The sequence below is a fragment of the Colobus angolensis genome, unplaced genomic scaffold, assembly GCF_000951035.1.
Source record: "Colobus angolensis palliatus isolate OR3802 unplaced genomic scaffold, Cang.pa_1.0 Scaffold131, whole genome shotgun sequence".
Classification (NCBI taxonomy): Eukaryota; Metazoa; Chordata; class Mammalia; order Primates; family Cercopithecidae; genus Colobus; species Colobus angolensis.
In genome coordinates, this window is record NW_012114364.1 from 1,817,458 (window position 1) to 1,832,958 (window position 15,501).

Here is a 15,501-nt window from a genome sequence, read left to right on the forward strand (position 1 = left end):
TTTTGTCACCCAGTTAATCAGGTAGTTTTTCCATCCTCACCCTCCTCCACCCTCCACCCTCAGGTAGGCTCCCATATCTATCATTCCCTTCTTTTTTTTTTTTTTTTAATTTTTTGAGACAGGGTCCACTCTGTCGCACAGGCTGAGTGCAGTGGCATGATCACAGCTTACTGCAGCCTTGACCTCCATGGCTCAAGCAGTCCTCCCACCTCAGCCTCCTGAGCTGGAACTACAGGCATATGCCATCATGCATGGCTAATTTTTGTATATTTTTGTAGACATGGGCTTTTGCCATGTTGCCCAGGCTGGTCTTGAACTCCTTAACTCAAGTGATTCGCCAGCCTCGGTCTCCCAAAGTGCTGAGATTACAGATGTGAGCCATCCTGCCCAGCCCCATTTTTGTTAAAAGTATTGATTCTCAACTTACTTTGTTCTCGTTCTCTAAAAATATTGCCTGCTCCATTAGCATTATGGTACACAGAAGGACACAGTGTCTGACTTTCAAATATTGCTCAAAATTTCTTTTGAATAAATTAATAAATGAATAAATTTTGATGCTGTGAATTGACACTCTAAGAAGAGAGCTTAAAAATAAAGCGTGGAAATCTTGCCCTTTCAGTTCTCTTTTTTCCTGACATAAACTCGTTATTAAATATATTTGATAATCAGAGGTGCTTAGTCATAGATCAGAACTTGAAGAACAGTGAGTTTTCTATGTTATTATATCTTTCATTTATCTAACGGCAAATATATTTCTGTAATGTATTTGCGTAATGGTTTTCTGAAAGTAATTGTCTGAGGTTTTCATTTTTTATTATTTTAACTTCCAAGGTGGCTGGGATCGTTGGCAGAGCTGACGTGCTAGCGTGTCTGCTGTTTCTTCTGGCCTTTCTCTCCTACAACAGGTATGTGTGGCTAAGAGTGCCCTTCACTGTGATTGCGACTGTGCCATGTGTGTAGACTGTGAGCATGTGCCTGAGAGGAGAGAGGCTTCTGGTTGTGAAATACTCAGCAAGCTTTCCAGGGACCAGGAATAGGAAACTCTCTCTTTATCCAGAGCTGGGCCGTTTCTCTTTCAACCCAATTCTGAACCACACTGTAGCACCTTAAAGGGATTGCTTTCCCAGTGCTGAGAACCCAAGCGCTTGCTTAGTCATTCCTTTTACTTGTAGTTTCTTACTGAGAATTGAATTTGGAATTTTAGCTCTAAGCCAAAATGTATTTGATATAATGTTCTCTTTTATTTGCCTATGATTTGCTTAATTTTTCCTTTTCATTTTGGTCCTAATTTTTTTCTCTTCGTTAGCCTCACCAAAGTAACTCAGAGCTTAACATGACAAAGCTGAGTATAAAGTAGCGTTTCTTGACTGTAGTTTTCCAATTTACATATAGTTTCATCAAAAGACAGAAGTGTTTTGCGTTGGGAAACTGAAAAGCCTTAAAATAATTTCTCATTGTATTGCACCTTTACCCTAAACCAATCAGATTCTCATCTGAGTCACGTCATGTCCATATAGCGAAAGGAGTGGATTAAAAAGAGAATGTTAATGGGGGCAGCTCAGAGCATGGCCTGTAATATGGTTTGGCTATGTCCCCACCCAAATCTCATCTTGAATTGTAACTCCCACAATTCCCACGTGTTGTGGAACGAACCTAGTGTGAGGCAATTAAATCATGGGGGTGGATCTTCCCCATGCTATTCTTGTGATAGTGAATAAGTCTCACGAGACCTGATGGTTTTAAAAATGGGAGATTCCCCACACAAGCTCTTTTTGCCTGGTGCCATCCATATAAGATGTGACTTGCTTCTCCTTGCCTTCCACCATGATTGTGAGGCCTCCCCAGCCATGTGAAAGCGTGAGTTCAATAAACCTCTTTCTTTTGTAAATGGCCCAGTCTCTGGTATGTCTTTATCAGCAGCATGAAAACAGACTCATACAACCTGGAAAAAGGGGGCAAGTCAACCATGTTGCTCAGTTTCATGGAGAGATGCCTGATTAAGCATTTGGTGGCCCTGATCTTTGGATCCGTTCATTGACCTATAGTCTTACAAAACCCAATGACTGAGGAACACTGTTCTAAACCAGTGGCTCTTAATTAGGGGTGATTTCCCTCCTCCTCCTAGCCATTACCTCTTCTACCTGCAGGAGACATTTGGCAATATCTGCAGACGGTTTTGGTTGTCACAACTGAAGAGGTGCTCATGGCATTTACAGCGTAGAAGCCAAAGATGTTGCTGAACAGACATTCTGCAATGCACAGGACAGTCCCTACAACAAAGAATTATCTGGCAGAAAATGCCAGTAGGGCTAAGATTGAGAAACCTGTTACAAACCAATTTAGACCTTGGGTCAATGATGAAATGAATTAAGTCTTAGGAAGTCTTGTTTTGTTTAAAGGGTAGAACATTTTCTTAGCATAATGTAAGTCTTCTTCTGATCCTGGCTTTGTAACTTCCTACTACATTCTTGATTGTATGATGTGGTGTCATGAAACCTGAAAATCTAAGCCAAAATTTAACAATTAATTGTTTCTTGTTTACTCTGGCATTAGAATATAAGTAATAATTGCTTTGGAGTTTAAACTTGTTCTCTAGGCCTGTTCTGTGTGGTTCATATGTTTGGGGGCATGATTAGGCCTGCAGTGTATCCATATCTGTATGATAATGAGCCATGTTATTACAGATTGGTTTTGCATGCCATTCTCACTTTCAGAAATTTGAGCTATAGACCAACTCAATAGAAATAAATGCCTATCCACTACAAATCCTGTGTATAATTTTATGCAGTTGTTCTAAGACATAACACTAAGGAGAAGGTGTCTCAACTACAGAAATACTGGCCTTTACTTCCATGGAATAGGAGCCAATAGGTGTGGTACCTGTTGAAGGGAACAGTGATGTTTCTTGGTAGGGGGCCAGCTCTGTTTTACAAGGTGAAACAAAGGCTTAACAGCAGCAGAGAGATTTTGAAAATCCTTGTTGGAAATTAAACTGAGAAAAAAATAAGCTTTACCTAAGGTATGCTCATAGAAAATTAATTTAAAAATTTTGGCTGAATGAATTTAGCCAAAAGAAAAAAAAGGTTAAAATCATTGTATTTTCATCCCAGAGAGAAATGCTTATTGTATTTTGGCATGTATATCCACTGGTAACTTTGTTTTGTGTGTGGAAGCACATAAAATACTTCACTACCATAATGATAATGGTGATATACACTTGATGTGTGACAAGTCATTTGTTTAATCCCCCCTACAACGCTGTAATCCCTTTTCACACATAAGGGAACTGAAGCACCAAGAAGTAAAGTAACTTGCCCCATATTACCCTATTAATTAACTGCTGTGGTTAACAGGGAACCCAGGGAACCTGGCTCCTGAGCTTATGCATATAGTTTAGTAACTCGATTATTCACTTAGAATGTATTCACTTAAACCTCTTTTCATGTGACTAAGTATGTCTCTCTGGTAGAATTTTAAATGGCTTTTTGGTGGTCATTTGTACATACCATAGTCTGTGTATACTGCAATTTAAGTACCAAATTCAGTATTGTGGGGATGAAGGCTCTTTAAGAAATCTCTACTCACCTGCTTAATTTCTTAGAATACAATGAAATTGATATTAGCACTTATCTTTAAGAGGTGGTATTTCTTAGCAGACCACATTCTTGCTTAGATTAAAAGAATCTCCAACTTGTTTTTCAGGAGTCTGGATCAGGGCTGTGTTGGGGAAAGCTTCCCTTCCACGGTGTCTCCCTTCTTCTTGCTGTTCAGTTTGTTTCTGGGGACCTGTGCGATGCTGGTGAAAGAGACAGGCATCACGGTGTTTGGAGTGTGCTTGGTTTATGACCTCTTTTCCCTTTCCAACAAGGAAGACAAGTCGTAAGTCATTTTAAAGTTTTGATATCAAATGGCGTGTCATGGGCAGAGAAGAATTACTTAAAACAATAGTTTCCAATCTTCCATTTAAAAAATACAAGTATAACACTTTATTAAATGTCATCTCACCTTAGACTGTCACATAGTCAACAAGGCTTATTTCATTAAGATAAGTGCATTATATGTGTTAAAATGCTTCACACTTTTATATAAATCATTGAGGACTATGAAGTTTTTGTAAGCCCCAAATTTGGAATTGGAAAGTATCTATGTTAACTGGAAGTTTATATTGCTGTTTTGTTTTGGTTGCACGCTGCTGAGAAAATCTTGATTCATAAAAATAGTGATTGCAAATGGTAACAGGTTTTCACAGCTTGCTTGGAATCCCTGCATTTGCATGAGGGTTATCTATCAAAGAGCCCCTTGTCCTGCTCTTCTAACAATGCTATTAACTAAGAGTTTTAGGAGGCGCCCATTGGAATTCCACAAAGAGCCAGTCTGCACCATACAGGAGTATATACACGTCCTATTCAAATTAATGAACAACCTTATTTAGTAGCTTAATTTATTTAAAAAATTTAAGGCACACTCATTTTATGTTGTGGCTTATAGATGCTAAGAATCACTAAGGCATATTAAAAGTTCAAGCACATACTGTAATTTTCTTCCCCATCAAATCCGTAATTACCAGTAATTTTACAAGCAGACCCCATTTTTCAGTAATTATAAGGTCCTTACTTTTAAACTTTTAAAAGATGTGGCTAATTTATTCCCCTGCCTTATCAAATGAAGAATTTTATCTGAAAAAAATCCTGCTTTTTAAATCTCATTTCCTACCTCTTTATACTTCTTGACATAAATATAAGAGCAGTGATATTGAGTGGCAACAAACTGAGATGAGTCAGGAAATTCCGATCACCTTCCTGCCTGGAAGTGTGATAGTTGGGGATCATTTAAAAAGAGTGTAGTGCTCTGTTGGCTCTCAGTAAATCGCAGAGACTTATAAAAACATGGAGCCAAATAATTACTTTCACCCAAACTCATGCCAAGAAAACCGTGAGCCAGAGGCCCTTCCTTTGGTCTATATGAGGATGCCTTTCCTCCATATCCTCTGACCAGTGGGAGTAATTGCATTGCCCAACTTACTTTTTAGGGAACAACCTGTAAACCCTTTTTCCACTTTCTTCTTGCATCTACCTTGTCTCAACCTCCTAACTTCTTTCTGCTATGCCTCACTGACAGCAAAAAGATAAGACAGCTGACTGAAGACGCACTGTCTCATGTGGTCCAGTCCAGAGCTATTTTACTGTTGTCATGAAAGTCATGTCTTCTCTGATCTTGGGACTCTCCAGGCCACTGGTGCCTACACCTCTTTCTTTCTTCTTCATGTAGTAACTGTTGAGTCAGGCCTTTTTCAAAAGGGATAATTGTCTCTTTTCTTTCTTTACCTTCATCATACTAAACGGTTAGAAATTCTTTGGGAGAAATAATACTGCTGATATAAGTCCCACAGCTCCGTCTGGGTCTTTTTTGTTTTGTTTTGTTTTAAGAAACTTTTAGGCTGGGCATGGTGGCTCACGCCTGTAATCCCAGCACTTTAGAAGGCCAAGGTGGGCAGATCACAAGGACAGAAGATCGAGACTATCCTGGTCAACATGGTAAAACCCTGTCTCCACTAAAAATACAAAAATTAGCTGGGCATGGTGGCACGTGCCTGTAACCCCAGCTACTCAGGAGGTTGAGGCAGGAGAATCGCTTGAACCAGGGAGTTGGACATTGCAGTGAGCTGAGTTTGCGCCACTGCACTCCAGCCTGGTGACAGAGTGAGACTCCGTCTCAAAAAAAAAAAAAAAAAAAATTAGCTTTCACATCCAGCGGTGCAGCCGAAGTGGAGGCATTCATTCTTTTCTTCATGCTTTTATCCACCCATTCAACACGTACTCATTCTGCCTAACCAAGGGCAAGACAAATACGGTTCCTTCCTGCAAAGAGCATATAAGATGTTGGTGGAGACATTATGTAAATAATTCGATGAGTGATTGATCACAGTTGTAAAAAGTGGTAGGAAGGAACCAAAGGCTGTAACATGGACACCTGGCCAAAAATGGTTAATATCACCTAAGGGTTGGCCCTGTGCTGGTACTGTGCCATGTCACTTGCTTGCAACAGTCTTTATCCTCATTTTACAAAGGAGAAAACAGGCACAGAAAGGATCCTCCCCACAGTCAGCCAGCCCAAGTGGAGCCAGGATTTGGACCCATGTCCATGTGGCTCCAGATTCACAGCGTTAGCTGGGAGCACCATTGCCTCCAGGGAGGAACATATGACAGGGACTCAGGAGACCTCGCAGGACATCTGCTGCTCAGGCATTGTAAGAGTTACCCAAATCAGAGGTTCTGAATATCTGGGGAGTTGTGGACTCTTGAGAATTTCACAAAGTTGTGTCCCCAGAGGAATGCACATATACACAGAGTTTTACACAAGCACCTAGAGGTCTACTCCCCAGTCCCTACTTTATCTGCTGATTTGGAATAAACATCTTAGCACTAGGTGGTTCTTGAGATCTTTCACTGTATGATTCAGGAAGCAGGAAAGAAACAGTAATAGAAACAAAATGTTGCAAGTACTTTCCTACAAGTGCAATTTATTCCTAAATTTTAAGATTGGCACACATGGATGGAATGAGATTTCTTCTATTTGACATCATCTTTAGGAGGAAAGATTTTCAGTGAAAGATCAGCTCCTGAAAGTTATCTTTCTTTTGTAAAAATTCAGGATATAATTCCCAACATGTAGAAAATAACATTCCCTGTCCGCAGTCCTTATCCTCTCTTTCCAGAGGGAATCACAATCCCGAATTTGACATTTTTCATTTCTAAGATTGTTTCTAGGACTTTACTTCATATGCACACATACCAGTGAATAGAAAAGTATTGTTTTACATATTTTCAAACTTTGCATAAATGCTATCACTTGCTTTTTTTTTCATTTACCATTGGGCTTTTGAGATATATTAATGTTGATATATGTAGCTATATTTCATTTATCTTAACTGCTGTATAGTATTTAATTATCATTTTCCATTTTTCTGGATTTGGAATTTAGGTTATTTCCACATTTTTGCTGTTATAAACTATGCTGCAATGAAATCTCTATGCCTATATTCTTGTGCAAATACATGAAGCTTTCTTTCAGGCATAGCCATGGAAGTGTAGTTGCTGGGCAAAGGATAGATGCACGTTGACTGCATTACATCCTGAGACATTGCTCCTGAAATGGTTCTAGCAGGAATGAGAATCCTCTTTGTTTCACTTTCTGACCATCCCTTGGTAGTATCAGATGTTTAAATTTTTGCCCATCTAGTGGTTATGAATTATATCTCAGAGAATTTATAATAGAAAAAATGTAATTAAAAATTGGATGGTTCAGCTATGAGCAATATCTTACAAGAATATAATAATGTAAATCCTTAATACCACTTCAACCAAATATTCTGAGAGAAACCTGTTTGGAGGGTGAGGGGTGAAGAAGTGTGTGTGTGAGTGTGTGTGTGTGTGTGTGTGTGTGTGTTGGTGGCCATCTAACAAAGTCTGAGTTACAGTGTTCTATAGTAAGTCAATACGATAAGTTCTAAAACTGTAATTATGTTCTTTTAATAACATGGCAGTAAATATCAGAAACACAAGAGCTAAAGACTTGAGAATGGTTGTTTCCAGGAAGCAAGACTTGTGGGTGGGGCAAGGTACTGCTATTGGTTGTTGCAAGCCTTGTCATTCTGGTTGACTTTGTTTTCCCTCAATTCCATGCACAACAGGAGCAATGGGGCCCTCTGTCCATGCAGCCCACAGCAGCCCGGGAGCCCCCAGCCCTCCTCACTGCCAGGCCATCCTCACCGGGAGAATGGGAAGCAGCAGCGGTTCCCTCACAAAGGAGCTTGGGGTGGCTGCCACTCTCCACTGCCACCAGAACCCAAGAGCAGTGGATTCCCAGTGTCCCCACGAGCTGTGTGGTCCATGATGAGGTACTGGGTTGGGTTTCTTGGTCCCTGCATGTTTTCAAAGTCCCGCATCACCTAGTGCAGCCTGGGATGCCTAGGGAAGTGAAGCACTGAGTCAGCACACTGTGACCTCCCTCTCTTCATGCTTCCCTCCTTACCCCCTTCTTTCTGTCCCCATTTCTCTCCCTTCCTCCCCTGTATTACAATGGATAAGAAAGGAGGAGTTAGAGGAAGCAAGTGGAAGCCCTGCTGCCTGCCTGTGATGAGGTGTGGGTCTGTGCAGCCTCAGACTTCAGAAGATGGGCGCCCTCCGTTTCCTGGGGGAGGAGAACGTTCTCCCTCCCCTTCTCCTGCCTCTGTCTGCTCTTTGTGTTTGATCTGAATTTATTGTAGTCCAAATGTGAGAGGAAACCCAGAGGACTCTTCCTTTCTGAAATGTTTTTGAAGATGTATGAAAATCTTTACAGCATTTGACTGTCTTTCTTTTCTTCTTCTTCTTTTTTTTAAATATTTTGACCTAGCCTTGAAAATTAGCATGGATTTATCAGCACAGGTGTTGCTCACTAAATTAGATTGTCTCTAAAATATCTCAGGCCACGGGCAAGTCAGAATATAACAGATATATGTTAAAAGATAAACTTAGGCACATTCAAAAGCTACAGAGTTTATTTGAGCAGAAAGTGATGAATGAATTGGGCAGCTCCAGACTGTCGGTGGTTTGGGGCTCCCCTGCTGGGGCAGGGTGTGGGGAAGCTTTTATAGGGCAAATGCAGAAACAGAGCAAAGGAAATATTTGATTGGTTAAAGGGTAGTAGTAGCCCTATGTGGATCATTCCAGTGGAAAGTCCCTAGTTAGAGGTTAGTTGGTGGTTAAGCTTGGTTTCATTTTACCATTTACACTGAGTTGGGTTTCTCTGCTGATGTAGGGATGCAGGGTGCCGGAGTCACCTTAGCCTAATGACCTCAAATTATTTTAACATATGGAAATTCCATTCATAGGATTAGCACTTTACCACTTCAGATTGCTGTTGTTACTCTTCTGTGTAGTCCCTTAAAACTCCCTCTTTCTGCAGTCTTTGTTTCCAATTATTCTTGCCTTTGCCTGTGTTTGTTTTTTTATCTTGCCCCATTCATTCATTCTTTTGTTCATTCATCAATAAATATCTGTTGAGTGGCTGACAAGTGCATGTTCCAGGCACCAGAAGTGTCCTGGTAAATAAGAAAGACAAGGTCCTTGCTCTTGTGTAGCTTTCCTTCTAGTAGAGGAATGTAGACAAAAATAATCAACACTGAATGAACAATGGGAGTGCTAAGAAGGGAGTAAGGCAGGATGTGATGGGAGTGATGCCTTAGCCTGGGGGCATTTGGGTTGGTTGGCCAGGGAAGGCTTCTGAATCCTCCTGAATGAGGAGAGGAGCCAGTGAATATGTGCAAGGATCTGGCAGAGGGTTCCAGGCTTGATGGTCATGAGCAAATTGGGAGGAAAAGGGGTGAGGGCAGGGAGGGGGCAGGGCACAGGTGAAGGGATGTGCTGGCTGTGGAAGCAGGTTTGGGTTTTATTCTAGGGGAATGGGAAGATGCTGGAGTTTTTTTATTTTTATTTTTATTTTTTAAGTATAGACAGACATGATTACATTTCTTTTAAAAACATTCCCTCTTGTCTCTTTGTGGTGCAGGCTGTTGGGGGCAATCATGAAGGAGGAAAAGGGTTAGGAGGCTTTCACACAAGCTGAGTGAGGGAAAAGGGGTCTTAGCTGAGAGTCATGGAAACTGCAATGAAGAGATGAGGTGGATTTGAGATACATTTCTGATACAGACCCAACAGGACTTGTTAATGTTTGTGATTACGGGCAGAGGGAAAGGAAGGAAACAAGGATTTCCAAGTTTCTGGCTTAACCAGGTGGGTAGATGGTGGCATTAGTTACTAAGTGGAAAAATTAGGGGAGTAATAGGTTTTCCGGGGGTTGGGGAGAGAATAAAATCACAGTAATGCATGAAATTCCTGAGGAAAAGGGAAGAGAAATAAAGGGTTAAAACATTGAGAAAATCTTCACATTTTTATTGAGGGCCATGGAGGAAAAGAAGGTGAAACAATTGGGGAAATTGTGAATTTTTTAAATGGAGGCTAAAGAGTGGAGGAAAATGAGTACAGAGATCACTGGAGATGTTCAAGGTGGGACAGAAGCTAGGCTGCCATGTGACTATGAACTCTGTTAGGGCAGGTTCATGCCGGGGTGTCTCACAGATGTGTTGCCAGCTCCTGTCACAGTGTCTGGCCACTAGCAGCTGCTTAAATGTTTGTGACATGGATCAGTTGATGAGTGGATGATAAAGAAATGTTGGAAATTAACATAGATGGAACATTTTTGATAAATTTGCCAATGAAGAAATGGAGAAAAGGTTGTTAGTGGGAGAGAGGTTTTTCTTTTCAGACGTGTGTGTGTGTGCGTGTGTGTGTGTGTGTGTGTGTGTATTCTTAGATAACCTGTAGAGAGGAGAGATGAATCACGCTGGAGCAGAAAGGGTAAGATGAAATATGAATTCCTGTGGTGTGCTGCTAATTGTTTAATAACTGGCTCTCTAAAGAAAGGGACTCCTGATTTGTAGTGTTTGCTAATGTAAATACTCCTACTGTGGCTGATTTCAAGCCACGAGTGTGACTTCACTGACCACAGAGTTGTGAGAGCTGTGTCATAGTCCGCCATGATGCCATGTCTCTATCAGGCAGATGCAATAGACATAAATAACCTCGAAAGCATAGGTAATAGCAAAGTGAAGCAAAAGCCAACTCAAGAGTAATGAGCTTTGAATATTTAGTACCTTGTTTAAAATATGACATATCTAATTTTAAGTTTATTTACTTTAATTTTTAATAATTGCTGTTTTTTAAGTATGTGACTTGTAAAATTCCTAAAAATTTAATAGCTCTTCCAAACCAGTGTCAGCCAGTTCCAGAGCACTGGTGAGAAGTTCCCTCAGGAGGGGGAAGAAAACTTTCTATTATCCAACTACTATGTACCAGAAAGGGGGCTAGCATGTCCCATATGTTATTCTATCTAACCACTGTGGTATCTCTTTTAGGATAGATATTGTAACTCCCATTGCTATGAAGAAACTGAGGCTTAGAGGTTAAAAAACCTTGTCCAAGTTCACATAGTAAGTGGTAGGGTCAGGATTGGAACCCAGACTGTTTGATTCCTGAACTTGTGCTTTGACCATTTACTATGCTCTAAAGCCCAGAGTCCAGGGTGAGGGCTAAGCCTTGGGGAAGAGGCAGCGTGCTTGTATCATTTCTATGAGGAGCTGGCCTCTCCATTGAACTCTCAGCAGGTACAAAGATTCTTGCAGTCATCTCTGGTTCCACAAATGAGACACCTCTTGACTTGCTTCAGTATAGGGTATTGGTGCTAATACATTGAACTAGGTGACATGCTTTGTAGATGACTTTTTCTTTTTTTTAACCTCAAGTAGCCAGCTATTTTAGAAAGAGTGATGATTGGAAAGCAGCAGGCAGCACAGCTGGAATTGGGCCGGATTCTCACTAAGTTAATGTGTTTGTGGGCCCGGACCATCTTCTCCCCATGGAAAGTTGTCATATATCTTTTCTCTTTGGAAGAGAAAAAAAAAACGGTGTCATACATTTGAGTTTAAATTTGATTACTGTTACAATTACTTTTGAAAACTGTGCTTGTACTTTTGTCAGAAGGTGATCAGGTAAAGCAAATAAAAGTTGGAAGAGGCAACGTTATCATAGTTCTTAACATCTCTGACTCTGCAGACAGAGTGTTTAAATCATGGCTCTATCACTTGATCCTGGACAAGTTATTTAATCTCTATGAGCCCCAGTTTTCTCATCTCTCAAAGGGAGAAATGCTGGTTATCAGGACTAAAAGCATTTGTACATGTATAAGCATGTAGTTGGTGCATGGCATACCATGGCCACTCAGCACATGGAAGCCAGCAGCGTCATTATTATTAGTTTAGTATTCTGGATATTGTTTTCCCCATATGGGTTTCTGAGCACCAGAATGCATTATGAAAATGCTGAACCTGCAATATACAGGCAAGGAATGAGTTTGTGTGGATTTTTGTTGTTGTTCAACCTCAAAACTATTAGGACATAGTTGTATTGAATGCACTGGTGTGAGGTTGGCAAGAATTGGGCTAAATGTTATCAGGCAAAATATTGTTTTCAGAAGTTATCTAATACAGGGAAAAATCTAAGCCCAGGAAAAAATCCTACTGCAGGTCATTAATTTAGTTTGCCTATTTTTATGTGACTTACTGATTGACTTATGGGTAGAAAGTATAATGAAAAGCCTAGAGTTGAGAGTACCTACTCTAGAATCAGATTATATTTTAGTTGATGCTTCTTTTACAAGTATTCCATGGGAAATGAAAAATGTTTTGTGTGTAAACACCCCCCAACATCTTAAATACATCAAATTTGTGCACACATGGAAACACTTTCCTTTTCACATTAGAAAGCCCAGTGAATTCTAAATGAAATCTTACCTTCATTCCATATATATCAAATATATACACACCTATATATGTATAGTCATTCTTCATATATACTTGATTGGTTTCATATTTAAATGACAATGACCACAATAGGCACTGAAGACAGTTCTTGGCTCAATAAATTCTTGGACATTTCCTCTTTCCTCTGCTACCCTTCAGGGTATGTTATGGATCATTCATTCATTCAATACTGTTTACTGAGCACCTACTATGTGTCAGGCACTATTTTTGGTTCTGGAAATATGTCAGTGAAATAAACAAAGCCCTATCCTTATGAAACTTTATGGGATAATGATCATGATATTTCTACATAAAATGAACTCCTTTTCTAATTTTATGGGCAAGATAATGGTTAGATTTTCATTTCAGTGGCTATTAAAAGTTTTTTCCTGTAAATACCTTGCACATAGGTGTACAAATAAAAAAACAAAACAAGTTTAAGACTAGAGAACAGTCTGGCACTAAAGTGAATTATAAAATAATTAAATTCAAGGGACATAGGGAGACATATAAATATTTTGACCTTCAATGATAAAATGGGTAACTGATCTTTTAAGTGTCATTTTTATGTTTTATTGCTGTAGACCTTGTATCACACTTTTTCCCCAAAGTAAGAAATGCTGTGCAAATTAAATTCCTGAGGTAAGCTTTTGAACTTTTATGTCACACATATGATTCTATGAGTAGGGAAAACGTGTTCCAGATTATTCACAGTCTCATACCATCTTTGAGAGAAACTTAGTGAGCTAGTGATATGAGATTTGCAGGTGACAGAACAAATCTGTGTTGAAAGACTGTATTATTGATGAATAATAACTGGGTTCTCTTTCTCCCCTTTATACATCATATTCATTATTGATTTCAGATGAGTCATTTTCAGTCTCATTCAGCAGCAGCTGAATCAAAATGAAATGACTGAATAAGAGGTGTAGAGTTAACTAATGGGCCCACACAGAAAATACATGTAACAGTTAAAAGTGAAGTCTGTAGGTTCGTGTTTATTTAATAAATCCCTCATCCCTCATTTTAAAGTCTCTTAAAATATAAACTTCAGTGATGCATGTTAAAAACACAAACCACCTCGTGGAAGCAGATATGAACCAAGATCTTACTGTAAAGGGTTGTTGCAAATTTTTAATTTCTGCTAATAGCTTTTTCTTTGCTTCCCTTGCGTTGTGTATAAATAAGCTGGTCCACATTTCACTATGGAATTCTCTCTTCAATGGCATGCATAGTTCAGTCTTCAGATGTAGTTTTTAGGTGACTGTATTCAGATCACTGTGAGTTATTTTCAGGAGGTAGGAGCACGATGGTGGCAGACTCAAGAAAGCAATAACTTTTAGGCTGAACTGTATAATGACACTGACCAAACTAACCAGTATAATTAAAGTTATGTATTGTTAAACAACTTTATAACTGTTTATACTCAGGGTCCTGTCATTCAGACACAATACCCAAATTATATCCTTCCTAATTTTTGCCCATATGCATTCCTGAGTTTTTTCCCTTCTTCAGTTTCTTTCTTTCTTTTTTTTTTTTTTTTATGGAGTCTCACTCTGTTGCCCAGGCTGGAGTACAGTGACATTATCTCCATTATCTCAACTCACTGCAACCTCTGCCTCCCGGGTTCAAGCTATTCTCCTGCCTCAGCTTCCCAAGTAGTTGGGATTACAGGTGTGCTGCCCCAGTTATTATTCACCAGTAATACAAGCTTTTAACACAGATTTGTTTTGTCACCTGCAAATCTCATATCACTAGGTCACTAGGTTTCTCTCAAAGATGGTATGAGGCTGTTAATAATCTGGAACACGCCCAGCTAATTTTTGTATTTTTAGTAGAGACAGGCTTTCACCATGTTGACCAGGTTGGTCTTGAACTCTTGACCTCAGGTGATCTGCCCGCCTTGGCCTCCCAAAGTGCTGGGATTACAGTCGTGAGTCACTGCTCCTGGCCCAGTTTATTTTTAATGTAGTGAATTGACCACAGTTTTTGCTAAGACCCTGTGTCCTTTGGTGTTCCGCAACTACTGGCACACTGAGTGAACGCTAAGGCACTGCAGAAAGGAGGTGGTTGATGACTGCAGGCAAATGACCTCCTGTGGAGAAGGAAATAGTTTATTGAGGAGGGTAAATGAATGGTGTTATTTTGCTATAGGTGTGACAGAAATGACGGGAAATGTATTTTTAAAAAATAAAAATTTAAAGTTGGGCACTGTAGCTCACACCTGTAACTCTTCTTTGGGAGGCTCACTTTGGGAGGCTCGCTTTGGGAGGCTGAGGTGGGAGGATCACTTAAGCAAAAGAGTTTGTGGTTGTAGTGAGCCATGATCATGCCACTGCACTCCAACCTAGATGACAGAGCAGGATCCTGCCTCTAAAAAGAAAAAAGAAAAGTTAAATACAAAACTTATTTTCAAAAATAAACTGTGTCAGTTAGTGTTAAAAGGCTTCTTAATTATGAACTGTGTTTATTGGAATAGTGTCATTACTGTGCCTTTAATGTTCTTTGGTGGGTTATTTACTCAAGGTGGTTTCCTAGGTCTCATTAAAGTAGCTTTTCTTAAATATAGAACTTGCCAGAAAAGTGTTTTCTTTGGTGGCTAGAGAATTTGAAGAGACATTTTTGTTTTTTCTATTACTGTTTCTTAGCCTTTAATTGAGAGGGATCTTATCCCTTCTTAATCAGACCCAAAGTATGTGGTAAAACAGGAACTACCTTTATAAATTCATCTGAAAGCTTACTGGAACTCCACATGGGTTCCTGAACTGAGCTCAGCACTAAAGTAGATCATTTCAATAAAGCGCTTGTTGGCTTCATTCAGAAGTTAGCACTAAAAGCTTCTTCTAAATAAATCACATGCTAAGGAGGCAAAAATTCCTTCTAATTTATGGGTAGCAGTTGATAGTTTCTAACTGCTGACAGTCCCTGGTTCATTCTGCTTCATCTTGATTGGGTATCGGTTCTTGGCAATATTTGATCCCCTGTGAATTTCAATCAGTGGATGATAAGTTCTTTCCTTTCTCAGTGTAGAGTAATCAAGCTTAGGCATCTGCCTTCCAACTGGATGCACAGGGACATATGTTGAAAGAGAACATAGGCATTTC

At 39.7% G+C, this 15,501-nt stretch overlaps 1 protein-coding gene across 3 annotated transcripts in view; it reads left to right on the plus strand.

The window, feature by feature from the left end:
• TMTC1 (transmembrane and tetratricopeptide repeat containing 1) overlaps positions 1-15,501 on the plus strand; it is a 301,112-nt gene that overhangs the window by 31,552 nt on the left and 254,059 nt on the right. For all 3 annotated transcript variants that reach the window (XM_011934100.1, XM_011934099.1, XM_011934097.1), the window contains exons 3-5: positions 832-905; positions 3,703-3,879; positions 7,691-7,897. In XM_011934100.1, coding sequence (XP_011789490.1) covers positions 832-905; positions 3,703-3,879; positions 7,691-7,897 — 458 coding nt within the window. The remainder of the gene's footprint in view (positions 1-831; positions 906-3,702; positions 3,880-7,690; positions 7,898-15,501) is intronic.